Genomic DNA, 27,540 nt, shown 5'->3' on the forward strand with positions numbered 1-27,540 from the left:
GATTGGTTGAAGACACAGAAGGTGAAAGTTGAATGCTGAGTGGAAGCTGTCACAGTGGAGAGCTTCAATGCTAAAACAAAAAATAAAAAATGCTTCGTTTGGACCTCGCAGTAATGATCACAGACACATCAGTAAGTGTTTTTGAGACAAATTTGTAAGTCAAGCTCTTTGTCGACCTCAGATCTGCATTAAGTCGAGTCTGGCTGAAAACAATCAACAAAGAAGCACGAGTCTGCTGCTGGTTTGGTTTTAAGACACCGCGCCCTCCTGCAGCCTCATCTGCACGAATAATACATTAATGCTTTACACTGATCTAAGATTCACAGTGCAATGCTGATTTTTTATTTATAATTATTTAGAACACCCTGAAACCTAGATATCGTTATTGTTTTTGCCAGTTTATTTGGACAATCATACAGCGTAAACCGATCAAATATATCTACTAATCACAACATCATGTCTCATTTATCCTGCAAGACATTATTAATGCAACAAAACTAAAGTCTTGAAGTATGTACACGAAGACTGCTATGAAATAAATGGGAAGACATCAAATGAATGAACTGATAGTAGTTTATGTTGACATGAAAAAATCTGAAAAAATGAGAGCATCAGCCTCAAGCCATTTAGTACATGCCTGAATAGGATTTCTCTCACCAGTCCTTGTTTTTTTAACATTTTGGGAACTTAAAAATAAACCATTACGGTCCAGTCCCTTTGGACTATTATGAATGTGAAAATTACGCAAAAGATAAAGCTATGTATAAAAACAAAGCAAAAATTCAAAAAGGGACACCTGCTTTCACTTTTTTTTTGGAGAAAGTTATGTTTTTGTAACATTGGCAATGTTCTCATCACATATTTTTCTCTTTGTTTTATTCAGTCACTTATGTTCTTTGTATCAGTGAAAGACAGAAATATGACATAGATTGGTCAGGGAAGTTGATTTCGGCTTAACCTTGCAATTGTGTTGATTAAGCAAGTCTATCCTAATCATTCTCATTATTCTGGTCTTCTAAATGTTTGGGTCATATTTGTACCGTCACTGTCTTATGTTTCTCTTTTCAAATGGTAGTTATTATACTTTTTTTTTACATTTTATGTTTCTTGTAATGTTAGTATGGGTATCTTCTTGACTTTTTGTCTGCCTGTTGTCTGCTCTTTAACTGCAACATAAATCTACCCAATGGTACCAACAAAGCAACTTTTATTTCAGTTATTAAACTACTCAGATTTATTTCTTGAGAAAAAGAAAAAGAGTCATAACTTGATTGATCCTGCGGTGACGTATAGCTGAAGTATTTGTGCCCACCATTTCTCTCAGTGACGTCCCTCCCCTGCAACCAGCTACAGTAGCATCTTGATTGCATTAAAATAATGATTCATAAATTCCCTTGACCTTCTTTGAATCTTGCTAAGCCACATGTAAATAGTATTTTGCATATATAGTAGTATGAGTACAGATGAAATATAGTTATAAAATGGCAAAAAGGTCTTTTCTTTAATGTAGAGGCCAAATTCTAAGAGTAGGAGACAGACAAATCAAGACTTTAATTAGGTTCACATTCCTTATAATGTGAATCATTTTATTTTGGTTCACAGCACACTGACCAATGTTGGCTGTGTTACAGTAAATGAACACCTCATTACTTGGCTCAAGGCTTAATGTAGCCTCACTATACAGGTTTTTTTTGTTCCAATGAGAGATAACATCAGGGGAAACTCTTTATGGCATTCTATCTAACTCTATACCAATTCTGAAAGCAACAATACAGTTTTCCTATGCGGCTTTGTTTGTTAAACAGAATGAAATCCTACTTATGCCACAGGTTTGTTACCAGTGAATTTTTTTTCAGGGTTTCTGTGTTGTTACACTGCTCTAATCTTTTCTTAAAACAATCAGTGTATAATTGATGCAGAGTAATGCTGACATGTCTTTGTGTGAGTTCAATTGTTTTTAAATCTTGAATATTTATGGCACAACATGAATTGTTTTTTCTTAACATGGACTCTGTTGGTTTTGCAGGCTGGATATTATAAATTGTTCCACAGAATTTTGCTTCAAGCAGTTGTGTGTTTGCCTTTTAGCTTGTCGTCTCCCACAGTTATGTGACCAGTGGTTCAAATGTGTCCACTGGACAAGCAGTAGAATTACAGTAATCAATTCAAATGCAAAAAAAACCTGGTTCCTGCTGGAGATGGACAAATCCATTATTGTTGTTATGTTTCAATGACCGCATAATCTACTTATTTTCTCTCTTTGTGTGAAATCAGAAGTATTTTTCATGATAGCTCAGATGTTGAGATCATTTGATATATTTGATTGCGTCATAAAATCCTATTGAACTCGTTTTGTTGCTGAAGATACAAACTGCATAGTTGAGGTAGTTATGTGGTTGCAGAAAAGCAAGATACATAATATGGATAAATATTTAAAGATTTTAAGTGACCAGTGCTTTTATTTGATTCTGTAGGAATTAATTATTCTGATATACCATCCAAACAAAAGTTTTAAACCCTGATTTATACTTCACCTAATGGCTTTGGACGGCCAGCTCCTCGAAAGAATAACTAATTAAAACATTTTGTCTCAGTCTGCTGCTAGTTAAGGCATCAAACTCTCCAAAATGCCAACTGATTATAACAACAATGACGTCCTGAAGAGTTTCCCTTTTCAGCTCAAAGCTGTGATGTTGTCGGAAGCACCAAGGAAAAGTCCAGTGACAGGACAGAGAAAGGACCAGTCTAATTGTTCAGGGGCCTTCCAGGAGACAGTTAACTTTCCTGTCTTTTTATACTCTGTGAACTCCTCACTTTTGGACACAAGATGCCTAATTAGAGACTCGCATTGTGACTCATTTGCCGGGTACTTCCTCTCCACAGAATTATGTCTCGCAGCTTGCATTTGAGGCAGCGTGGGAGAAATGACAATGAAACGGTTGAGCAAAAATAAAGAAGGAAGGAATAAGACAAGAGGGTAAGAGCCGTGTGTCAAAACTGCGGAGGAGATTTTGATTTAGGTGTTGCAGTGATTCTGGTCATGTACCTGAACAGATGCTGACAGTAAGACTTCCAGGACGGGCTTTGATGGTTTAGCACAGCTCTCCATTCCTGACAGACAGTGCTGTTTATTTAATTGAAGTGTCCTTCTGTCATTACCACAGGGTCACCGTCCCTGCACAACAGATGTTACAGTAGCTAATGAGTAGCTGGGCGCACTTTATGAGGTTAAAGTTGATGCCTTCAGCTCCCTCATCTTGCTCGGCCCCCTTCGTCCAGCCACACCCCTTCTTGAAGCACAAAGGGTCAACTTTAATTTGTTTGAACGCTTTCCGTGGATGTGTGTGTGTGACTGTGTGTGCAGTACGAAGGCATTGTGTGGCACATCTTTGCCGCATGCCTCATTTTGAATAACCTTGACCACCTGCTCTGTCAGCTTATATGTGGCAGGAGATGCATAGAAAGAGTACCAAGAAAAAAAAGGGTCCTGTCACACGATAACTTACAGCCCAGTGTCTGAAGGCGCTCATTTTCATTTTTTCAGACATGTCCAGCTTGGCTAACTGCCAATTTAGCTGTCCTTTTCTCCCCATCTCCTCTCCGTTTGCCCTGTATTTAAAGTAGGGAAGCTGTCCAGCTCACCTCTCTCTTCACGTGGAAGCCGTAATCACGTATTCGGCCCTGGACGTCCGTAATCAAGTAAAAGTTTCTCAAGCAGTGTGACAGGAAGAATGACACATAGCTGATAAACTGTTGGGCTTTTCAGGAACAATCATTCTCATAGCATTTGATTCATTAAGCTTCTTTTTTTTTTTTTTTTTTTTTTTTAACAAATCTATTTAACTGATGAAGATCTAACCAAATATTTTGCCCAGAGTCCTCATAGGATAATATTGGTTAATAAAGATCAACTCCCACAACATAAAGTAGATCAGGAGTTTTTTGTTGTTTATTTTTTTTACATGATAATAATGTGTGAGCTGTGAAAACCATCTAGACTGCAACAATATTATATTTCTTTACAGTTTCATCCACGGTCTGCATGTATTTTAATGATCAGTACGCAACTTTCTGAGTGTTCTTCAGGAATAAGTCCTGTGTCAAAAACTCAAGAGATTAAGTTTATCTGTTGAAATTAGTCCATGAAAGATACTACTTTAAGGCAATCTACATATTTTTGGATAAATGTACACACTGCATTTAGAATATTCAAGAAAATCTGTCTTTTTCTGTAATAATGCCCCATTTAAGTTTAACAGCGTGTAATTACTATGCTGGTGGTAGCAAAACCCCACACTCCCACACGAGAACCTGCCAAAACCTGCTAATCTCCGTGTGGTCCCACTGACGCAGAGAGACCCCCGCTGAAGCCACACACAAGCTTTTATTACCAAATCCAAGCAGCCAAACAATGAAACACATTCAGGCAATTGGAAGATTAACATCATCTTAATAAGATCCAAATGGGCCGGATTGGAAGGACCTTCTTTGAAGGAGGCTGACACATTGCAGGAGGCCTGTTACTGGAAAAAAGATTGTTAGTTTTGTAATAGCGACCTTGTTAAGAGTTTCTTCAATTTCCTACAGGTTTAAAGGCCATAAAGGAAGCATGAGTGGTACAGTTCAAGAAATCACTCTCACTACCGATCCAGGAAGCCCTTATTTCCTGCGGGTGGACTGGGCGGTAGACCTGGGTGCTGGCTTCACGGTCGCTCTCACTGATGGCTGCTCAGCGTGGATCGGAGAAGGTAAAGAAACGTTCTCGAATTATTCACAACCTCACAATTTCAGACTGACATGCACTGAAGATATCTAACTCCTTTGACCACTGAATAGGCCCGATTGTCACCAGGTCTGCCAATAATTAGGCTGTCCGAACTGTGCAGCCACCTGGCCGACCCCCTACTTATTATGTTGTAACTGTTGGTCCTTTAACCGCAAGGACAGCAATGACCTTGTTTCACCGTCCCTCTTCGCTCATCAGCTGCAGCCTACAGGTGTATAAAATAGATTAAATTCTACAAGGCTTGTCTTTGTATATGCAAGCCGAGTGCTGAGCGCCTATTTGTATGCGTGTGTACGTGTATGTGTGTGTGTCTGTGGTTACATATGTACATGGCTATGTATAACTGGAAGGACACCTGGAACATAACTGCTGCCTAGTTTTCTATTGCTGTCCATCTGCAGAGTTGACAGGTAGAGCTGGGGTTGTGACAGCTATGTGCGGGCTTCTGGGTCATCAGTGCTTCTGTGTTTGATGTGTTAATGGAGACCTTGAAGGCCCCATGAGCAGCTGTGCAGCAGCTGATGACATTCCCCTTGGTTTCTCTGCATGCTTGTTCCAAATCCGCTTTCACATGCGTTCATGTGTTACTGCATAATTAATGTTTATGGTCATGTTCTGCCGTCATCTCTTTGCTCCCTGTCCGGTCCGCTCTGTACTGTACAGCTTTGAAATCAGGCAAACACGAGAAAAATGCCTTTAAGAGAAAATTTGTTGTTTGATCAGTTCTTTGTTTTGTCAGTTTCAGAAGACGAGGTGACAAGCGAAGCTGATGACATTGGAGTCACAAGAGAGAGATATGTTGAAGACCTCCTTCAAGCACTGACAAAAAGTGGAGGGGGAAGAGGAGGAGGTCGTAAGGAGGTCTATTCTTTCCACCTCAGTCCAGATCACCGTCTTCTCTCTTATCAGAAGATCCGTGATGGCATTTCGGTGAGGAAACGCTTTTGACAGATTTTTGTTCTTTCCTCAAAAGTCATTAACATTCTTTTTTGCCTTCAAAACCAAAACAATCATCCAGCCAAACCTATAATTTTTTTTCTAGTGTCACAGGAAGAAAAAACAAAAACCAAAACAGCAGCTGGGCGTTGGTGTTCAAACGGGGAATTAAATGGTATCACAAAAACCTTAATCTTTTCTTACATTTATATTGGCACCGAAGGCTGCATCAGCAGAAATCAAATCAAATTCATATTTTGAATTGATTATTTTGTCAGATAGAAAGTTGTTGCTATTGTTGTAACCCAAGCCAATGTTTTCTGGTAATCTGCCAGAGCTTAAAAGCCTTTGTCACACCATTAGATATCCTATTGCACGTTGTATTATTTGTGAAAACATGGTGATGGAAACTGCCGACAGATCTTTTACTTTCTTGCAGTGTGAATTCACTGTGAAATCTGTTTGCAGATTTTGAAGTGTAACGGTGAAATAGCAAACTGACCAACATTTGCAGCGTTTGCCTCAGACGTTACCATCAATGGAAAAACTTTAGGTGGTTCAACACCGGTACACGTCCATGTGCTTCCCTCTGCCATTGTTCCCTGGGGGGAAATGCATCTAACGACATCCAACTAAACACAAAGGAAGTCTTTTTCTTTACAGGGGGCTGTTTGAAAAATAAACTTTACAATGTCCCCAAATTAGAGCTGAATTAGAAAGGCTTGGCTGCCTTTAGGTCACGGTGAAAAAGCCACAGATAGGAATCATTCAGTCTGTTACCAGTCATCCCACTATAATGGAGGTCTTATTGCCGCAGCTCGTAAACAAGAAAAAAAAGCTTTTTTTGACTGTAGCCTATTGTTTAATTCTTCGGTGACAAATGTGGACAATGTTCAGAGATGTGTTCTTTGGCTATGCAGAGACTGCTCGCAGCGATTGACACATTTGACGAAGCTGCAGGTCACAATGTTTTCAGGGGCTTTTGATGTTGCACTGAAAGGGTCTCGTTGCCTCCAGGTCACTGTTGGACCAGGAACATTGCATTAGTACAGGAGGCCAAAGGAAGAAGGCCAGGAGACCAGAGACCGTAAAATCCTGATTTATGGAAAGGGTAATCCCCATCTAACGATGTCAAACAACAGTTGATTAGGCCAGTTTTCTTTTTCTGACTCCCCCTTTGCTTTCTATGTCTCTTAAGAGTGTGCCCCTGTGTGTGGAAGTGTGCCCAGGTTTGTGTCTGAAAGTGCAGATGAAACTCAAGACAAAAAAGGTGTTTAGGTATTTTGACAAAATACAATAATGGGATCAGTTAGAAGCACTTATATTTTAACAGAATTAGTTTGTGTTGAGGATGTTCAGTGTTTCAGATCCTTCACTGAAATGAGGATTGCTTTTAAATCTGGATAAACTCTGCATGTTTCCACTAAAGTTGCAACAAAGACTTCATATTTTATTGATACTAAGGATAGTGTGAGTATACTGAGGGGAAAGCTCAGGTTGAGCAGCTTATGGACACAGTGAGAAAGTCTAGATTGAGATAGTTTAGTCATGTTGCTGGCGAAGGCAGGAAGAGAAGAGGAAGACCTCAGAGAAGATTTCTGGATTATTGAGATGGTTGAAATACCAAGGTGAGATGGAAGCATATGATCTGCCATGGCTGGAGAAGAGACTTTACGTTTTTGTCTTTGTAAGTATGAAGGTTTTCCAAGCCCTCCTTAAAATCAAAGACCTGCACTTTAGGCTGTTTCTGATGCTAACATGCCTGTAATGGACTCTTTCTGTCCCTGTGCTTGTTTGCCTCGTGATGGACTGCTGACCTGCCCAGTTTGCATCCTCCTGCGCCCCACAACCATAACCTGCATAAAGCAGGTACAGATGACTGATGGATGTTACCACCATTCAATCCCACAATGCTACGAGTGTGTCAGAAGGTGACCTCTGGAGAACAGACAGTGGTTTACTGTAGATTCCTAAAATATATTCTAAATACATGCCATGAATGCCACTTTGACTTTTTGACTTAACTTTCTGACTTTAATTTCAAATCAACTCTCTTATTCATGGAGGGTAACGTTTGTCTTTGTTGTTTCACACTGGAATGTTGCTAAAAGGAGGACAGGGGGCCGTTGTATTTCAGTGTATTATTTCTTTGCGGGTTTATAATTTAGCTGTAAAATTGTACTCCATCGTTTTAGGCAGTAACCTTCACTGTGTGCATGATGTGTATGGCGGACAAATGTCTCCGTAGCTGTGCTGCATACGCCTCACACCTGCTTCTCCTCTTGTTTTTTTCTTCTGCCTCTTCTTTGCTTTTTTGAGCATGTCAGAGGTTAAAACGTGGAGCATATTTTCCTAGACAGATAATTTGAGGGTGCCGAAGTGGCCAAAGATTAGGCGAGTTTCCTTTGGGGATAGAAAAAAAAAAAAAAAGACGTTAAGAGACAAAACAGGTGGTGTACTTAACCTGACATTAATATTTTATGAATATGACCCCAAAAGCTGTAATGATGAATGTAATTGAGTGTTTTTTGGCTAAACTACTACTAAACAGGTGTTTTACATGAGTAAGTCGTACATTATCTCCTCCTTAATGTGTATTTAAGTAGCAATCTGTCATTGGTAGGGGGAGAAAAAAAAGCAGTTGCCAGAGGAGACCCTTTTTTTTCATTGCAAATAAAAAATACTTTGCAGTGTTCAAAGCTTAACCGCACGTTTTACTTTAGAAGGTTTTGTGTGTGTGTTCAGTAGGTTTTGTCAAGAACATTTTCTTTGGAGCAAAACTCAAGCAGACAGTTGAGTCACTTTATAGAACTGAAATGTTTAAACAGAAAAATGGGATTCGGCAGTGAGCGGAAATATTGTGACAAATAATGTTTTTATTTTTCTATCAGTCTAATTGGGTCATTTAGATTTTCTAGTGTTCTTCATCTATTTAGCACTCTTAATGCAGTTCAATGTAAATAAAGATGATACAGGCAGAAAAGGGGCGAGAAAATATAGAAGCGTGGCATAAAAGCTGTCCATATTATCAGATTGAACTTAAATCAGATAATATGGACCCTCCACTCATTTAAGGGTGATTGAACTAGTACATCGTTTTCTTTATACACATGGGCGGCTCAATTGGTGGCTTGTCCTTTAATCCTGACCATGTGGGTAGAAGTTTCTTTGGTTAAGACTCTCAGCCCCAAGTTGCACCTGAAAGGTGTGTGAGAACGTTGCACGGTGGTCGTTGCTCGGCCTGCACGACATCAGGCGAACACATGTATGCGGTAATGTCTTCGATATAGCGATAACAATATGATTTGCGGCAAATACAAACAGTGATGTCTTTGTGCTTCGACATGAGTTTTTTTCAAAATCCCCGTGCCATTTCTGTTGGTTGTGTCAAACATTTTTTAATGATACTAGTGAATCACGGTGAGCTGCACCGTGCAGCTGCAGCTCTCAACAGCAGCTGCCGCTATGACTCCCCAAATATCAGACACCATCCGGTAGTTGTGGCGGGCTTCCGACCGCTTCCCCGGCCGCACGACAATCGTGCACAAAGCCCAACCGATTTAAGCCGCGACCGCGGATTTCACTAACGATTCCTGCACGATCCAATCTCTCGTCTCAGACGGCCGAAAAGCGCTCCGTTTGTGGGAGCCTTAAGGTAGAACAATCAGTCCCACATTCATCCACTTTGACTCGTGTAAAATCCTCTGGCTTCAGTCACCGCCAACTGTAAGCAATTACAGTCTGATAATACCATGACATCAAATCTGCCTCAATAAGCAGAAAGAATTTTACAGGAATCATATGAAGCATGAATGCATTATGTTAACAGTAATCGTGTTTGGATGAAAGTAAAGAAAATATGTTTCAATCAATTGCTGGTGCGGGTTAAGATTGAAAAAACAACAACAAAAACACCAAGTTTTCAGTTAGGTGATCACAATAGTAAAATGAAGGGCAACTTGGCTGTATGATAAAGTTTCCCAGTTGCATCATAATTAGCTTTTGTTGGATTGGGATCACAATTGGAAGCCAGATTCATGAACTAATTTCTCTGAGGAGTTTAATTCACCGATGAAGCTGTTGTCCGCCAGTAAGTAACTTACATGAGTTTGACAGGCGAGTAAATTAACTTTACTTTACAGCTTCATCCGTTTCAGGCCCCGTTTCCACAACATTTTCAAGTGAAAACAAAAAACTGTCATTGCATTTTGGGGTCCGTTTACACAACGGTGCTTGGAGGCACTGAAAATGCAACTTTTTAAAAAAAATGGCTCTTAAGGTGGAACTTTTTGGTAACGCTCCATCTCTGTTTCCATGGAAACGAAAGAAAAATGAACTGAAACGCTGCTGCTGCTCATGTGCACCACGGCCATAGTAAATACTTCTTCTGAACATGCATGGGTAGATGGACAATACCAACAATGCTGGCCTCCAGAGTGGAATGACTGCCAGTCGATATTCTCCTGGGACTTGGTAGCTTTATAGTTTAGAGTTACTGTAATAATAATCCAACTTCATCATTTGTCCGTGCACTCACTATTGTTAATATTTAGAATGTATTGTTCTCTGAACGTGTGTGATTTTATTACAAAAACAAACAACAGCACCCACTAGTGGCCTCACAGTAAAACTACATTATTTTCAACATTTCTGCTGTTTCTGTGTAAATTGACATCATTTTCACAGTGTTGCTGTGTAGACGGGAAACTTTTCTCTTATAAAAACTTAAAATATTGTTTGAAAAGGGCTTCAAATCACCTCATCTTTACACTGTTAATCACAGTCACCAATTCATGCAATTGCCTTAGAAAAACACACACATGGACGTTGTGAGATTGGAGATTAAAACCACCGAATTTGTATTCGGAAGGCAATTCACTCTACCAAGTGTTTATTGGATGTATGATTAGGATTTATTAATGTGTTCCTTCTATGCTACAAATATATTTTCTCACTGTTTGGAGGAACTTCAATGTGGCGGCAGCGTTTGTCAAAGATTCTGTAATCAGGCTTGGGCGGTTTGCTGTCACTCGTCACTTCCTGCATGCTATCTGGCCTAACGCCTCTGCACAGAGGATTAGGAAACTTATTGGGACAAGATGAACTCAGTTTAGGCACCGAGCGCCCATGCCCACCCTTAAACAATATCTCTTTGTCATCACACTCACAGCGCTCACCCACTCACCCACTCACCCACTCACTTCCCTGCTCCTCTGCGCACGGTGGTTATTTTGAGGTAGGAAATTGGAAAAAGTTTTGTCCCTGAAAAATTCGACTCTATTTTCACAATGCTTTATATCAAGAATCAGCTATTTGGATCATTATGAGAACTGTAATTTTTTTTCTCATCACTTCTAAAGGGTCAAATTGTGACCGAGCGCTGTTTTCGCAAGAACATAGGAGAAATAAAGAGGTCACTAATACATCTATAAATGAAGTTTATTACATCAGCATGAGTGTATCTGATGTTTTTGATTTAAAATGCATTTAGTGGGGAAGTAATCACAAAGTAATTACAATTGTTGTAAGATTTAAAGAAGCTATGATCTTCCTTCTCCCAGTTCCTGTTTGAACAATAAGTTTGATATTTTTTTAAATGAGCTTGTGGGCTGCGAGGTCTCTGCCCTCGTGTTGACTTTTGGATTGATATTGTGATACTAAATGATCAATTGATGCACACCTGGTGGCCACGAGGAACAAGACAGAAGCACAAAAATGAAGGAAGGATTACCAAAAACACCACTTTCCTTCTGTAACACTGAAATTAGATCTCAAGGCTCAAATACATTCAAATCGCACACTCGTGTACTTGTCTTTATCTCAGATCCTATCACTGTCATAGTAGGTACTCAACAATGTTACTCTGATCAGAGCATGATATCCCTTTCACTCCTGCTTCTTGATGAACTCAGCTTACTGTGCATTTCTCACCAGGACTAAATGGTATTTTAGGGTCTTGTGCTGTGTGTTGGTTGTGCAATAAGGGAAGCTTTGTGTCCCTGTGCCCACAGGATGCTGTATGCTATCACTTTCACTGGGACTGTGTTCTTTCTGCTTTGTCCTCCACACCTACATCAACAGTTGACCTTCTGGTCTCGCGAGCTGTCTGGACACACACACAAACAAACAGTTGGACCACACAAACAGGACCACACTGTAGTTTGTGGCAAAAGATTTTACATAGTGGGAAATTAGCCCTTCTTGAGTATGGGTCATGTAGTAAATACTGTTCGAAGGCTCTTAGAAGAATAATTGAATTCTTCTGTAGTTGCTGTAGTTGAGTGACAAAGTAGAAAAATGTGGCGGTGGGTTGGGCATTACAGACAAACAGTCTGACCTCCCACACCTTGGCAGAGGTTGGCAACACTGTGCAGAGTGACCTTTAACTTTATCTTTGTGTCTTAGGGGAAAGGGCGAAGCTCAACAAATTCAAGAAAGCTCTTTTTGGTCCTTTTCTCTCTTGCAAAAATTAAACACCCTTCATTATCCTCAGCCACTGATATATAGACATTAACATGCCACTTGCCTACATTGCAAGATTTATACTTTGTTTAGTGTAATCCTTCCTCTTTCAATGCAATAAAAGTAAACTTCTAGTGATGTGGAGTTCATGTGTTTATCACAATTGGTATTCTGAGAAACTGCATGTGAAAAACAGTGAAACAGATCCTCTGGCATTTTAAAGGAAGAGGCAGCAGAATAAACAAGCAGCAGCTGAGTTCCATTTCCAGTGTTAATCCTCTAAATAAAGATTGTGCTCTCTGCAGTTTAGATGTCTGTATCTGGTATCGGACTGATAATGCCATGTTGAGATGCTGGTCAAGAAGATTTATGGTGTTGGTTACTAAAATCCTTGATGAAAAACTGGCAAAATCCCACTCATTATTATGAATTTAGACTTGTACAGTAAACGTAGGTCTTTTAAGTGTGTAAATGTTAGTGTACTCGGCGTGTCGGAGAGTTCAAAGCCTTCACATTGCCCATTCTTATCTGGCTGATTTATTGCTAAAGGACTTTCCTCTGGAGCACAGATTTGGGTTCAGATAATGAGGAGTAAAAGGTGGGGTTTGAAGAAAAGATGGATGTGAGCTTTGAGGAAAGATCAAAGGTGTCACACCTATCACTCCACACATACTGCACCACGTTGTGTATGTACACACATTAGTTTGCAACTGCAATGTGAACATCTTGAAGGTGGATGTATATCAGAATATATTTGCACACTGAATGTGGAATTTCATTCATAACCGAGACCCACACTCTTAACACGCTTATTTCACTGTTTCAGATTCACTATTGAGTGACACGGTTTCCCCTTGTGAGAAGAGCCTGGACTGGTTCCGTGTGACAACCTGATGTTTCTCTGAATTTTATGAGTTCTTGGGAACCTTACCCTTTCTGGATCCCGGGTGGTCTCCTCTGTCCTCATCCCATTACGTTGGCCTTAGTTGAATAAGCGATTTCCTTATTGTGATTAGTCTGACCACTGGCAGAGTTCAGTGCAGCTTCATTTTGTTTATATAACTTCAGTTATAACACGGTTTGAAGCACCAAGCATTTTAGGTTTGAGATTGTAAAACTAAAGGTAGAAAAAAAACAAAGTTGAGAAAGCTGACTTAAGTACAGGTCCCACTTACGCGAGCATGAGTGAAGGTGAAGACGAAAAACTCCCTTTTTCCTGGAAGAAACTTGCAGAACCTTGCTCAAAGATGATGTCCATCTGCTTTGATGTAGTAAAGGGGGGGTAGGAAGGAGACGACAGCAAACAACTTAGACTAAACAGTTCAGTTCAGCCTGATAAGAACTAGTATCTCAGATTTTAAACTTTAAGAATCTGTTTCAGTTCTGTTTTTACCTACATGTGAAGTACAGACACAAGTACTTCCAACATTTGACATGAATAGTAGTTAATATGTTTGTACTCAATTGGTATGATTATGTCAGTCTTTCCTGTTGAAAACTCTCAGGCTGCCGCAAGGTTACATCTGGAAAATTGTAAAATAATACAAACTTCTTGGCTTACAAAGTCAAAACAAATGCTAGTATGGTCTTTTGGGCCCACAGTGAATTGGGAGCTGCTATAGTAAGTGGACTGTGGTGCCCACTCTTCAAATTTTTCGCTGCTTGTCCGGTGGACACTCACAAAGAAGCTTCACCTGTCTGGGCCGCTTCTACTGGAACAACTTATACGAACATCTGGATTCCACCAAATAAGAGACAATCCGTTCTCCTACATCAGTTGGGTTCCTTATGCCCGAGGGTTCTGCATTCTCGATTGCATTCCCTTGTGGAGCCTCACAAACCCTTGGTGACTCTAACCATTTAGTCGTGTCCTTTCCCTCCCTTGATCCCTTTTCTCCTGTTGATTGGTGGACGTTAGTTAGATGTGTGAAGACTATTCCTCACAGATTTCTTTCTTTTTGAATTCATGAAAATAATGAATTAACATAAATAAAAGGCAGCACTGACCGCCACTCATTGCTCTGAGATCTAAGAGTTTTTGTCATACAGTAATAATAAAAAAAATCAACACAATACCTGCAAATTCCACACATTTTTGCATTTATCAATAAATACTCTTTACCTGTGTCAATTTCCTAAAGGCTCAGTTGGGGCAACAAGTTGTCTTTAAATCCTGAGATTGACAGTTAAACCCCCTATCTCACCTTGGTACCCTTTGGCAAATCACCGAACTCCAAGTTGTTCCCAATAGTGTGTGAGCACTTTGCATGGCAGTGAATGGGTGAATATGACCATTCAATGCTCACATAGTTATTATGAACATGCTTTTACTTATAATTTAAGAGCAAAGCAGCGATAACATTTACCATGAATTCCAGCTGAAAGTGATGAGAATCCTTGTTTTCTATTTGCTTTTTATGATATCGCTAACGACTTGTCAAAGTTGTGCTTTTGTCAATTTAAAAGGTAAAACATGGCTTACAATAACGATTTAGGATATTCTGAGAGAGGAAGTAGATATAGTGGATAAAAAAAAGTGGGGCTTAACAGCAAAAATTACATTTAAAGAAACTTAAAAAAAAACACTTGAGAATGTAAATCTGTCGGAGCCACATGAAGCCAGTGTCCATTCAGGGAAACACGTTCAAGTTCACCAGCAGAGGGGAAACAGCTGTGTGGCCTGCCAGGACAGCGTCAGCTCAGGACCAAAAAATGACAAGTATTTTATGAGTGCTTTTGAAGATGGCGGCTTTATTACAGTGGGTCTGCGACCCCAGCACAGCCCAGTGAAGATTTAGCACCGTATCACCTTCTGGTTTTTCAGTGCATCATAAGCACCAGCTCTGTATACTTGAGAAGGGAAAAGTCTCCAAGGCAACGAGCAAAGCTTCGACCTCCGCCAGGTCGACCGATCTTTGGTCATGGCTCCATTTATTAAAGAATGTGTGCTTTCAATTAACTTTATATTTAATGTGTTTTTTTTTTAAATTAGAGGATTACTGTAGAGTTTGGAAAAAAGTGCACATCAACTGTATGTTACGCATGATTGTATTTTTGTGTTGCCAGCTGCAAAGCAACAGCCCAGCTCTGTGTCTTGATGCCAAGATGCAAACCAAATGAGGAATGTTTCATTACTTCTCAAGCCTCCTTGTGATTTCAAAGAGCCAACAACAAGATCCGAACTTTTTGCCCCACCTGCATAGTTTGCCGCTGACCAATGAATTAATCCTGTGTTCTTCCCAGACGAAGAAAACACCTCGCCGTCCTACAAATAATCCCCCACCTAAGAAAAAAGTGTTTGATCACGTTTGTTGCACCTCTTCACTGCTGAACTTGTTGTGATGGCAGAAGGGTGCAAATTCTCACTCATTTTTTGCTGTAATTTGATTTTATAACACACCGTTTCTTTTAAATTGATTTGATGCCTTTTTTTTATTTTCCATAGGAAACCATCTTTCAGAAGAATCTTTTCTTGAATTTTGAGTTAAGGATTTTAACTCCAAGAAATATGTAAAATATTCCACATCCTGAAATATGTGTCACATCTTACCATTATGCAACGTAGACCATAATTTTAAGCAAAATTCCAGAAGCTTTGCTATCATAGTGGATGTGTTTAGTGGCTGGAGACAAATTTAATTGGTGGGAGGAGAAGAGCACGGCTTCTTAGGTGCTAAAGGTTACAGACCTCTGGCCTGAATGATCCGCAAGTAATCCAACGGCAACTTCAACCATGAAGTCCTAAATCCGCCCTGCTGTCAGAAGAGCAGGCTCAAAGAAAATCTTCTGAGGCTATGATCACTGTGAGCAATGGACGACCCTGCTTGTTGACAACTCCTCACATGTTCACAAACAGGGAATCCAACCAAACTTACAAATATTTCTGTATCTGTATCACGAAAGATGACACCAGTTTTACGCACCTGTTTATGTTTTACTTGTCTTTCTTCCATTTCCTGACCTCAGTTGCACTTAGGCTCTGTGGCGCTCCAGCCATCTCCAGACCCTCTGGAGCTGACCCAGCAGATGATTGGCCAGTCCTTGAAGCACAGCACAGATCTAGAGGCAGAGAACTTGCAGCTGGCGGAAGAGAACCGTCGAGTCAAGCAGGCTCACCAGCGAATCCTGAGAGAGTAAGGATGAGACAAAAAAATACCCCATTAATTTTTTTATGATGTTCAGCAATGGTATTTGTTTGTTGATTGCCTTTGTTTGCGTGCAAGATCCATTTTGTGTTTAAGTTGCATTGTTTCTTTCCACAACAACAGCCCAGTGTGACATCATTACTGGTCCCCAATTTGAAAGTATTGTGAGTTCCACCCAGTTCTGCAAGCTGGGTGTATGATTTCCAGGAATATCTTCAGATGATTCCCATGTAGGTTTTTTGACTAATAAATGCCAGCTTGCTTCAATTCTTTTGCTGTCTTTGTCAACCCATTTTGATAGATGCATTGATTGAAGTTGCACATGGCCTTCATCAGCATTGCCCTTTTCAGAATCCAAACAAGAGTTGTCCCACTCTTGAAACATGGATCACCTGGTTATTCATGCACATGTGCACATATATTTTCCTCTTCAGACTGCAGCAGCAGGTTGAAGAAAAGGAGGCGTCGGAGAAGGAACTGTACTCACGTTTTGTTATGGTGCTGAATGAGAAGAAGGCCAAGATCAGAGGCTTGCAGGAGACCATTCGCCAACTTCACCAGACTGATGACCAGACAAGTGATGAAGAAGGGGTGCAAAGGTCAGCCTCTTTATTACGCCTCGTCATACTAGACATGATTGAATTTCTCGAGAGATATACATTAGACTTTTAACACAGACTACTTTCTGGGCACTTTGTGACGTAATTAAAGAGTACTGAGAGTCCATGATCATACAAAAACTTCTGGCTGTGTCACTGTATTGAGCACTAACCATTAATTTCTCCTCTTTTGCTCTAAAAACCACATCTTCAGTTTTATCTTAAAGCTGAAGAAAAGATTTTATCACATCCAAAGTTTTACCTGCTCAATAAGTCTGTGTGTCATCTGCATAGTGAGGATAGCACATTTTGTTGCGAATTAAAAGCTGAGCCAGTGGAAGCATGTAGATGTTAAACAGCAGTGGACCCTGGATGGAGCCAGGTTGACACATAGAAAGTCCTGTCCCTTAGATAGGATTTCAACCAGTCTAGTGTTGTGCCAGAGATCCCCACCCAATGTGTCAAATCCAGCACTAATATGAATTAAAGCCAGACCTGGGATTATTATGCTGTTCAGACAAATGTCACTGAAGACTTTAAATTAAAGGAGTTTCCTGCAGAACCGGACTGTAAAAACTGCTAGACATCGTTGGTTTTCAAGTCTTTACGCGTCCACACCCTATGGATGGTCATGCAGTTTGGGTCATGAGCAAAAGAGGAACATTTCAGAGTCAAGCATCCAACATAGATTTTCTTGTCCAATTTCATTTTCAATAGCACGACTGCAATTCCACACCGAGAGGCGCCAGTTGAGCTGGTCTGGATAAACCTCCTCGGTCACCTTTGATCACAGACATAGCTGGCCTGCATTGAGACCCTGAGAGAAAAACGTGACAAATAACAATTTTAATTATTATTAGCGAATCGCACAATAATGACAATCCAAATAATAAAGTCTTTGTGTCGCTTATACAGTATAAAAGGTTTCATTAAACCTACCCATAGTGATTTTCTCTTGGGCTGTTTTTTTTTCTTAATGTGAGGCCAAACAAAGCAGCCACTTCTTCAGAGCCATAAAGTCGTTATGTTCTGTTTTGCTTTATTCCAAATTGACATAAATTACAAGTTATCTGTTACCTTTCATCATTGATTAGTAGATTCATGTGATGGTGTGGTTTTCAGACTCTTGCACTGCTGTCATAGAACATTAAAACCTGTTTAAGCCACAGTCTTCATGGTTTAGACTTCACTTGTGCTCCCTGTACTGTGCATTCATGCACTTTTCCAGATACTTCAGCTGAAAGGGTTGTTCATGCAATGTGCTCTGCTGGAAATACATAATGTTCTACTCACTGCTGACAAGATGATTGACTGTATTACCGTAACAATGGGTGCAATTAAGGGATTAACATTGAATAAGGCACACTTCATTATGTGGTTTATTTTATTTTTCAGGCAAACATAAAATACATCAATTTACACAGTTTTTTAATTGAGCCAAACGTTGTTTTTTTTCCCCTCACTCGGTCAACGCAGTGTTCTTGGATGTGCGTATGTGTTAACCACAGCCTGACATTTGCAAATTCAGAGTGTTTCTTTTGAAGCATGTTTCATATCTTTTTGTCTTTAAATGAAAACAATTCTATGAATGGAAAATAATTTTGCTCAGAAATTCTACACTCATGTCGGGAATTGACATTCTCCTTTGTGGTCAATAAGGTGAATCAATAAAAGATGGCATCGTGGACGTCGGGAACGATGAGGCAGAGGAGTGGAGTTGGTCCTGCTTTTACTTCAAACTATTTTCCCATTCACCTGTGCTCTCTTTCTACTTCTTAATTTATCCCCATTATTCACATACACCTCCTACTTACTCTCAAGCTGATGTGAGATAACATTAACACGCACACCGCTGCATACTAAAATATAAACATGCTTAGATACATACAGTATTTTATAGTTTTTTTTGCTTGTATTTCTGCTTGTTGGCTTAATTTTTATATTTTTCTGTTGTTTTTGGCAGCAGCACGAAGGCCTCTCGGGATGAAGACGACAATCAAGAGGAGACAGTTCAGAGCTTCCATCCATCTCAGGAACCGACTGTCCTCATCACAGGTTGGTTTGTGTGTGTGTGCAAGTCATTTTGTCATCAGTGCACAATGAAAACTTAGGTTATTAAATGATACAAGACAAAAATAATGTTAAGCATTAATCTCCGTCACAATAGGATGCAGCTAAAATGCAGATGATAATAACCAAAATGAAATATTTCCCTGCTGCAGCCGCATTATCAAAGGATTAGGAGAAGTACATAATCTGACCGTGGGGGTCTTTTAACTAAATCAGTACCAGACATACAGCTGCATATTATTAGAAACTATATAAAAAGTTCATTTCTTCTTGCACACAACAGGCACAAACTGGAGAACGGGGTCTGATCAGCAAGATGCTCCACACTTGATAGTGTGCCTGCTTTCAGTTAATACTCTCAACTGTGTTGGGATTCTCGCAGACTTCCTCGTTTGTTTGGAATCATTCTAGACTTTCTCACGGGGAATCTTTACAGTTACAACAACACAGCGTTAGGATATTGAGCTCTAATAATCCCTTTCATACGCTTGCATCACGTCCTCGCGGAGCAGGGCGTGCAGCTATTAACCATGGCAACATTTTCTCCCATTCCTGTTGCTGTTTGTGATGTCATAGGTCACCATTTGATTTAGTCATGATGCAGCTTTTCAAGTGAAACTCTTTTGAGTTTTGGTTTTTCTTCTGACCAGTTTTTACTGAGCAATAAACTTGACAGTTGAATGTAATTGAACATGTAAGCAGGGGGCTCTAACGTAAACTTGAAAGCACACATATGCAGAGAACACGCCTTCGGGTAGCTTGATTCTGGGAAACACTTGTCAGTGAGTCCAGTAAACCCGCCTAGCGAAGAGTCTGCAATGATTGCTTCAACACGGCCGGCTGAGAGGTGGTCTCTCCCTTCCTGCGTCAAGCGGAGCCTGCATGATGTCGCATCAGCTGAGTCATGCCCCCTGTACTACTGCAATCTAATGGGATCACCCACTGATCAATCTCTTAGTGACTAGTTTGTGCTCGGAGCCAAGCTCTGTGAGAATAATGCAGTCGGTGAGGATCAAGCGGTGACGTTTAAGTGACTTCATCAGGTTGCGTTGTTTGGCTCTTGGATTCTCTCACACACGCACACACACACACACACACACACACACACACACACACACACACACACACACACACACACACACACACACACACACACACACACACACACACACACACACCCTCACTTTCTGGCTTCGACATGGACATGGATTGAAGTTTGAGATTACCCTGAATGGCCCTTGACTCACACACTTGGTTGTTTGCAGCCCAAAGCAGTTTTACAATGGTTCCCTGTGTTTTCCACTTGTCAGTGAAGCCTCCCGACAGAGTCCTTGTTTCTTGATGAATGCGCCCACCACCTTACATGATGGTGTGTTTTCCAAATTGTTGTAGTATTTACACAAAGTAGGCCATCCAACAGTTCAGGGTGTTTCTCACTTGGCTTCAATCACTGTGTTGAAAATATATTCAAGTCAGTGACCGCCAATAACCTAATAGATGTCTGATATAGTGTTGCTCCTTCTTGTTTATATGTTGCAACGTTGGTCTCATAATTCCAACAACCAGTTAATTTAAGGCCATTTGGACAATGGTATGTGGACGTGAAAGACACAGAATGCATTTAACCAGCCTGTTTTCAAATGCACTAAACACACAGCTCATTTAGCACCACCCTAACATTGCTGCATTCAGGATTAATCCCCACCCGTTTGGCTGTTGCAAAGCCTGACTCAGACCAGACACACGGCATCACAGCTGACAGTTATTTTATTTCCTTTTATTTTCCACTCTAGCCGGGCTGTGCTCAGGAGCAGGCGCTGTGCCGTCCCCCTTTGACATACCTGACCTCTGTTGACCTTTGTGCCCCAGGCTGTGTTTTCATGCTAAGCAGAGCTGGAGGTCGTCTTTGACCTGCTTCATCCAGGTTTAACATCTGATTGTGACAACACAAGAAGCATCCTGCACAACAGGGTGAAAAAGAAAAGCAGTGCCACTTAAGGGACTGTCACTGAGGTGGGAAGCGGTGATACGGAGTGGCGGAGAGCGACCTCTGATAGCAGACTGCATTCATTCATTCTCTTCATTGATATAGACGTGAATGACTGCGAGTAACGCCACAGCAGCGTTCATTTTATAACTTTTATCTCCCTCATCAATGCGTCCAATGTATTTCTTTGATCTCTCACATCTGCTCGTTGAGTGTTAAAGGGCACACAGGTGTGTCTGTGTTTCCGAGTTCAGCCGAGCTTGAGAGGAATGCCAGATCGCTACTGCAGATAAAACGTCACAAGACTGGTGTCGTCTAATGAAGGTTATCTGGTGGACGTCCTGAAGGTGCCACAAGTGACACAGGGGGAGATAAAACCTTTTGACAACTGAATTAACTATGTAATAGTGAAAATGCAGGCAGCCTAACATGTCATTTGCACGAAATAAAAAATGAATTAATAAAAACTACAGCTGCAATTCAAAGACTGCTTTAAGGTCAGAACCGGCTGAGATGAGATGTGATTGATGTTGGTGGAGGCCTACAATCAGAAGAGGTCTCGGGTCATCGGAAGATTTAGTGGGATGGACACGGGACTTGGCACACTAAATAAAGACATAAATACGAAACAGATTTGTGGATTAAAATAATGGAGGAAGAATAGTCTAAAGATGTTGGCAAGTGTAGACGAAATCAGACATTTCAGACAAGTTTTCAGCAAAAAAACAAAACATGGAGTTATACTGTGATGAGTGACCATTGTCCTACAGTATTAAAAGTACCACATTGGACATATCTTTAAGATGGATGTGCTGTCACTGGTTTTGGAGAATCGAAAAAAAACGTGGAAGTTACCAAATCTGAAGTCTTGAGACTGTTTTGCCATGTGAAACTATAAACACATTTTCATCCATTCTGTATTGTAGCTGGGAAGAAATCAAGGTTTGCTTATAAGGGGAAATTAAAGAAGAATTGCTTCATGTGTTTAAAAATATCTCTTAAAAGTAAAGTGGAAAGGAAATGTACAGAATGGAAATGTTAAATGGTGTCAGAGGTGGTTTTGTTTACAGCACTGTGTTTGTGCGTATGTGAATCTTTTATCCCGTGTGCAGGCCATAGTCTGGCGTGTCAGGGCGTCTCCATCGACCGGACCTTTTCTGATGATGAAGTCGAACAACCCAGAAGGAAACGCCGACCTCTTCACAACCCGAGCTCAGAGTCTTCTGAACAGCAGTGACATGACAGGTATGTCCAGAGAGCCGAGATTGGAAAATGTGAGAAACAATGAGACTGCGGGTCGAGTAACTCACATTAAGAAAGTGTCAACATGACACACAACCTTTGCTGATGTTTTTCTCAGTAAAAGATTAAGCTGTTCCATGTGAGTTTAGCATTATTGTGTGGAAATCGATTCAAGCTTAGGGTTTTATGGCCCCAATGAAACGTTTGTTTTTCTATTCTCTTTAAATGTCATACACGACTTTTCTCATTTTAATTCCCTCTGACGATGTTGTGAGAAACCACTGCAGTAAAACATGTGGGGGGGCTCCACTGAGCTTTCACCCCCCACTCTATCCATTTTCCCCATTAGGAAGATTTACTCATTATTTTATTGTCACCAATTTGACGGGGAAAAAAATAACTCCACATGTAAACTCACAGGCATCCAACTGCGTTTACTGAGCCCTGAACAATTGAATGACAATTCAACTTTTCTTTGTTTGGTTCTTTTTATAGCACTAATTGTTACTTTATAGAGACGTATTCCGTCAATCTCATAAAAAACTACTGATTTTAGCACTCCACCACGGTTGCTAAACAATAGTTGATGACTGCCGCTGACTACCGTGGAGTAAATAAATGAAAAAGGCCTATTTGTGTGTGTGTTTTTTTATTATTGCACAATTGTTTTCTTTCTTTCTTTGCAAAAAAGCAGATTTTTGATTCTATTTTGGGGACTCACCTTATCTTTTTCATTCTGCATTGTAAAAGATGGAAGACATTGGTGTTTTCTAAACATTGGCCTCGAATGTATGTTATGTGTTTTTTTCTATCAATGAAAGAGCTGAGCTCTTCATAAACTCCTGCAGTAGCTTTTCAATTGTCAGTTGTTGTCTTTTTTTTATTATTTGTTGTGTTGGCGCATCGATATTGCATTGACACTGTCATATAGATCAATGTTTTTCATGGTTCATTCACAAGTTGGTTGATGATATCGTATCCTTCCACACGTACGTCGTCTCGGTGTGGGCTGGAGAATAAATAACACATGAGATTACTGCTGGTCCCGAAGCAATGAAAATAACTTTATGCATGAACTTATTCATTTGCATTCTGGCTTTTGTACTTTATCAGTTGTTTTGTCTCCCTGGCACTCACTCTCTAAACAAATAACCTGTGCTTCACATTGAGAATACACAATATTGTAATTCACTCTCGCCTCATATGAATATATTGAATCGTATTTCCCGGGGTACAGCTCCATATTAAGGAATAAAATATTAAATGGGATGTTGGTTTAATCAGTCCAAGTCATATTTCAGCTCTAACTTTGTTTCTCTCTCTCTCTCTCTTTGTATTTTTCCTCGTCTGTTTTTGTTTCCCCTTGTCTTTCCCCACCCTTCATGTCAAGGACTCGACAACATCCAATTTTAATCAAGAACGTGATTAAAGCCCCAAACAGGTTTTCTTCATCCCCTATCGAACAATGTTTCAGACAGATACACACAACCCAAACACTGACAACCAGGCAACAGTGGCCCCGGACGCGATGCCAGATTGCGTCCTGGATTATGAAAGTAAACGTCACGATTGAAGCTGGTGCACGTTACTACCATCTGGTTTGCTTTAAGCTGTGACGATTAGCTGCCACAGCCCACCATGAGGCTTGCCGTTCGCCTCTTGTCTTCTATAAATCAAAAGACAAGCAATTAGTGATGCCGTCTTCTCCAAAACTCTCCAGGCAGCCTGCTTCATTGTGCGTCGCCGTAAATACTTTGCCTCATGCGCTCGTGGTCATGCGATAACAAGCACTTGACGCCCTCCAGCGCTTCCTGAGGAACTGGTGGCGTTGTCGCTCGAGGAGCTGCACCAGAAGTATGGAAGCAATTTCTAAGGAGCTTGGCTTCATCCTGAGTTTGATTTTCTCTGCCAAACCCTCGGAGTGAGCTCTGTGTGAGACTGAAGAGAGAGTAACAACCGCTGAGGGACAACGTGCTACACCCTGAAAAACAGGGTGTCACCAGCAAGGAGCCGAAGCTGACTTGTTGCTGCTTATTCATCATCTCTCACTGATGTTTTCCTCCCTCTTCTCATTATGAAAATAAACTTTATGCCATCTCTTTCATTTCCTCCTCCTAAACTAGCGTTTTGCAAAAGATAACTCAGCCTCCTCCCCCCCCTCTGTTTTTTTTTTTTTCTTGTTCTCATCTGCTCTTTTGTTGTGTGATGTTCTGAGGCCAAAACTACCTGAGGGGTGTTTCTCCACGAGGTTAATAGGGTTATGTTGTGTTCACTTCCTCACGTCTTCGTTTAACTCTGCTAGCAGCTACTGGTCACGAGGTCGTCGCAGTGCGTCTTCACACTGACACTAATGAACCTATAGAAACATGTTCACCATCTTTTTTCATCCATTATGACTTCTGGACCTTCTCGCCGTCTTTTATCGTTTTGATGATACCGTTATGTCTGCTGAAGTCCGCGGGTGGCCGCCATGATAATCCCACAACACGTTCTTGCTGGTTTGGTAATCCCCACAAGAATGTCACACTCTCTCCTCCCTGTACATCCCATCAATAAAGTATTCTTGTGGTGAAGACAAGAATGAAATGATGGTTTACGCGTGACTGCTTGACAACATGCCATGGAAGGTGGACTCCAGTAGAGAAATTGGAGAATACGTTGAATATTTCAGGGGTTTCAATAAAATGATTGTTAATTTCAAAACAAAATGCTTGCTTTTCTTGTTCATGAACAAAACATTTTGATACAATTTGATTTTATGTTTTCAAAAAACAGATAAATTAATAATTTTTGTATTGTTGCTCAATGTTTCGGGATGAGAAGTATGTGCATGTCAATCTGAGTTGAATAAACATGCAACATGCCATGTTTTTTTCCCCTCTTTTGGAAAATTTCTGAATCGAGCGTCTTTTTCTGGGACATAAACAAGCACATTTACTCTCATTTTGAGTTGTATAATTTAGACTTAACTCTACATAATAAGGAATCTATTGACCTCACATTTAAATATAGTTGTGTATATGTTACACCCACGGTGTAAAACTACTCATTTCATGAAGTCGTCAGCTTTGAGGTTTGCTCATTTTATGAATTGGGCAAACACCTTTACCCAGTTTATGACTGTTTTCAACGGGTGTAACATAGACGAACCGCAGCCCTGTCACAGGCCAAATATCTTCTAGTTGAAAAGTGGAATGAGGATTTAAAGTCATTCACAGTGAAATTAGTGTATGTGTTAAAGAAGATGGTCTACTTAGTCTTCATGAATCACCTTCATTTGCATATTGATGAGAAAAAACAACAGACTGCATAGCAGTACAACTTCTTGCTGTGCCAACGCCATAAATAACTGTGCTTTAATTTGCAATTATTCAAGGTGTAAATGGATTTCCTACAATGACCTTCATCTGAGTTGCATTTTCACACACCTTCAATTAGGCTTCAACCAATCTGCGACTATTTTTATGGATGTGGTTTTACTCCTTGTCTTTTTATACTCTTTAGAGGCCTAATAAGTTAATTATTTTGAGGTTTGTATAATGATCTCATTGTAATAAAGCTGCAACGGTATCGAGATCAAAAGGCTGCACGCGTGCTTGTGCAGCTGAAAGGGCTAACACTGAAAAAATAAAAAATATAATGTAAGGTTCACTCACTGGCTTATCATCGTCCTTCACTTACTGAGAGCACCTGTAAAATTCCCATCATCCAGGGAAATGACAGGACTCTTCCTGCTTTCCCGCCGCCGAGCAGCAGTGAGACAGAGTGGTCTTTGTTGACCGGCGGTGCCATGCTCTCACTGCTCGCCACCTTACACTGTAATGTCTGCAACAAGTTGACTGTGCACAAACAACATTTGAAAGCTGGAGATGACATCTTGTTTGCTAAATGGCCCCATAATACACTGTGCAGTGAGTAATGCTGGTGGTTTATTCACACTGAAAACATACTGGTTCCTCCTGAGCAATTTTAACCTGTTGGATTCTTGGACTTTCAGTACCTTTCTCATCAGAATTTATTTATTTCTTGGTTCTATGAAATTGCTTTGATGTCCGATTGTCCACAGTTCCTTTAGGTCTCATGCTGCAGTGATGTTTGTGCTGAGGGAGGGACGCAGAGAGGATTTGGGAGATGCTTTTAAAGGCAAACAACCCTGGTTTAGTCTGGTCTGAGCCTTTCTTCGTTAGGTTTGCATGCTTCTCCGTGTGCTCGGGGACGTTTTCTTCAGGCACTTCGGTTGGGTCCCTCATTCGGTGCACTTGTGATGACGTTTAGGTTTATCGGTGTTGTCCATATATAGATCGGAAATGGATCAATTCTGAGTTTGGGGCCTTGTCTGCTGAGTTTGCATGTTCTTCCTGAGCATGCCTGAGTCTTTCACCAGGGTGCGTCTTTTTCCTCCCAGTCGAAATACTTTGGTATTAGAAGAGTTAGTGTCTCTAAATTAGATTTGAAGGACTTTATTGCCCCAAAGTGAAGAAGAAATCATTACAGTATAAAAAATTACACAGGCTTGACAGTAGAATGGTGACGAGGCAAAGTCGTGGAGTTTCGTGGCCACAGGAAGGATCTTCTGTGGTGGTCCACAGTACATTTTGGGGAGACGAGTGTGTTGCTGAAGGTACATCTGCTTTTGACCACAACATTATTATAAGACAAGAAACATTGCTCAGAATTGACCTCAGTTTGGACCTCCTTCCCAAGACTGCCAGTATCCAGTCCATCTCAACCCAAATGACACTAATGGCCTTCGAATCAGCCAATCAGTCAATAGGGAGATGGTGTTGGTGTTTCAAGCCAATGGACTGTCAATCTGTCTATTTGACCGGCCTTTGTCCAGTTTGAACTGGGATCTGCTCCAGCACTCTGCAGCCCCAAGCTGGTTGAAGCGGTGTAACAAATCGAAGGATGTCACTGATAATGTGGGAAACAAGCAGTTATACATAGACATCATTGCTTTCTGTTAGTTTGAAACTTCTCCAGACAGAACTGGCCTTGCAGTATTATGTTTCACAGAGTAGTCTTCTCTGCAATGATCCAGTGGAAAAGAGTACCGCCTTTGTTTCTCTGTGAAGCGGTTTTATACATTTTCACAACAAATGCATGAATTAATCATCGTTTTGGGTTTTACCTTCACCAAACTACTGTGACTTAGCTATAAAAAGCCTGTTTATGTCACAACTCTTTATAGCTTGAGAATACAATAATTAGTCCCACTTGTACCCGTCAAAGTGAGCCAGTATGTTTTCGAATGTCTTGTGTCATCAGCTAGCTATGAGCGATGTACAGTAACTACTGAGCTATTCTGAATGA

The 27,540-nt window shown here is 40.5% G+C and overlaps 1 protein-coding gene across 5 annotated transcripts; it reads left to right on the plus strand.

Annotated features, from left to right (window-relative positions):
* Positions 1 to 11: 11 nt before the first annotated feature.
* LOC308112160 (DNA repair protein XRCC4-like) lies at positions 12 to 25,097 on the plus strand. 5 transcript variants are annotated; one of them, XM_080467438.1, is made up of 8 exons: positions 12 to 131; positions 4,588 to 4,748; positions 5,526 to 5,716; positions 16,151 to 16,317; positions 16,764 to 16,928; positions 18,892 to 18,983; positions 22,098 to 22,230; positions 23,618 to 25,097. In XM_080467438.1, exons 2-7 carry the CDS (start codon positions 4,610 to 4,612, stop codon positions 22,220 to 22,222), a joined length of 879 nt encoding a protein of 292 aa, XP_080323564.1. In that variant the 5' UTR covers positions 12 to 131; positions 4,588 to 4,609; the 3' UTR covers positions 22,223 to 22,230; positions 23,618 to 25,097. The 5 variants fall into 5 exon arrangements, with proteins under 5 accessions (XP_080323564.1, XP_080323566.1, XP_080323565.1 ...); XM_080467440.1 differs by having other exon boundaries at positions 15 to 131; positions 18,895 to 18,983; XM_080467442.1 differs by having other exon boundaries at positions 45 to 131; positions 5,532 to 5,716.
* The last annotated feature ends 2,443 nt before the right edge of the window (positions 25,098 to 27,540 follow it).

The sequence above is a fragment of the Lipophrys pholis genome (assembly GCF_963383615.2).
Source record: "Lipophrys pholis genome assembly, chromosome: 7".
Classification (NCBI taxonomy): Eukaryota; Metazoa; Chordata; class Actinopteri; order Blenniiformes; family Blenniidae; genus Lipophrys; species Lipophrys pholis.

Coding starts and splice junctions, on each gene's coding strand:
- LOC308112160 (XM_080467438.1), top strand. CDS start 4,610: ATGAGTGGTACAGTTCAAGAAATCACTCTCACTACCGATCCAGGAAGC. Junction 4,749..5,525: donor CTCAGCGTGGATCGGAGAAG/GTAAAGAAACGT, acceptor TTGTTTTGTCAG/TTTCAGAAGACGAGGTGACA. Junction 16,929..18,891: donor GATGAAGAAGGGGTGCAAAG/GTCAGCCTCTTT, acceptor TGTTTTTGGCAG/CAGCACGAAGGCCTCTCGGG.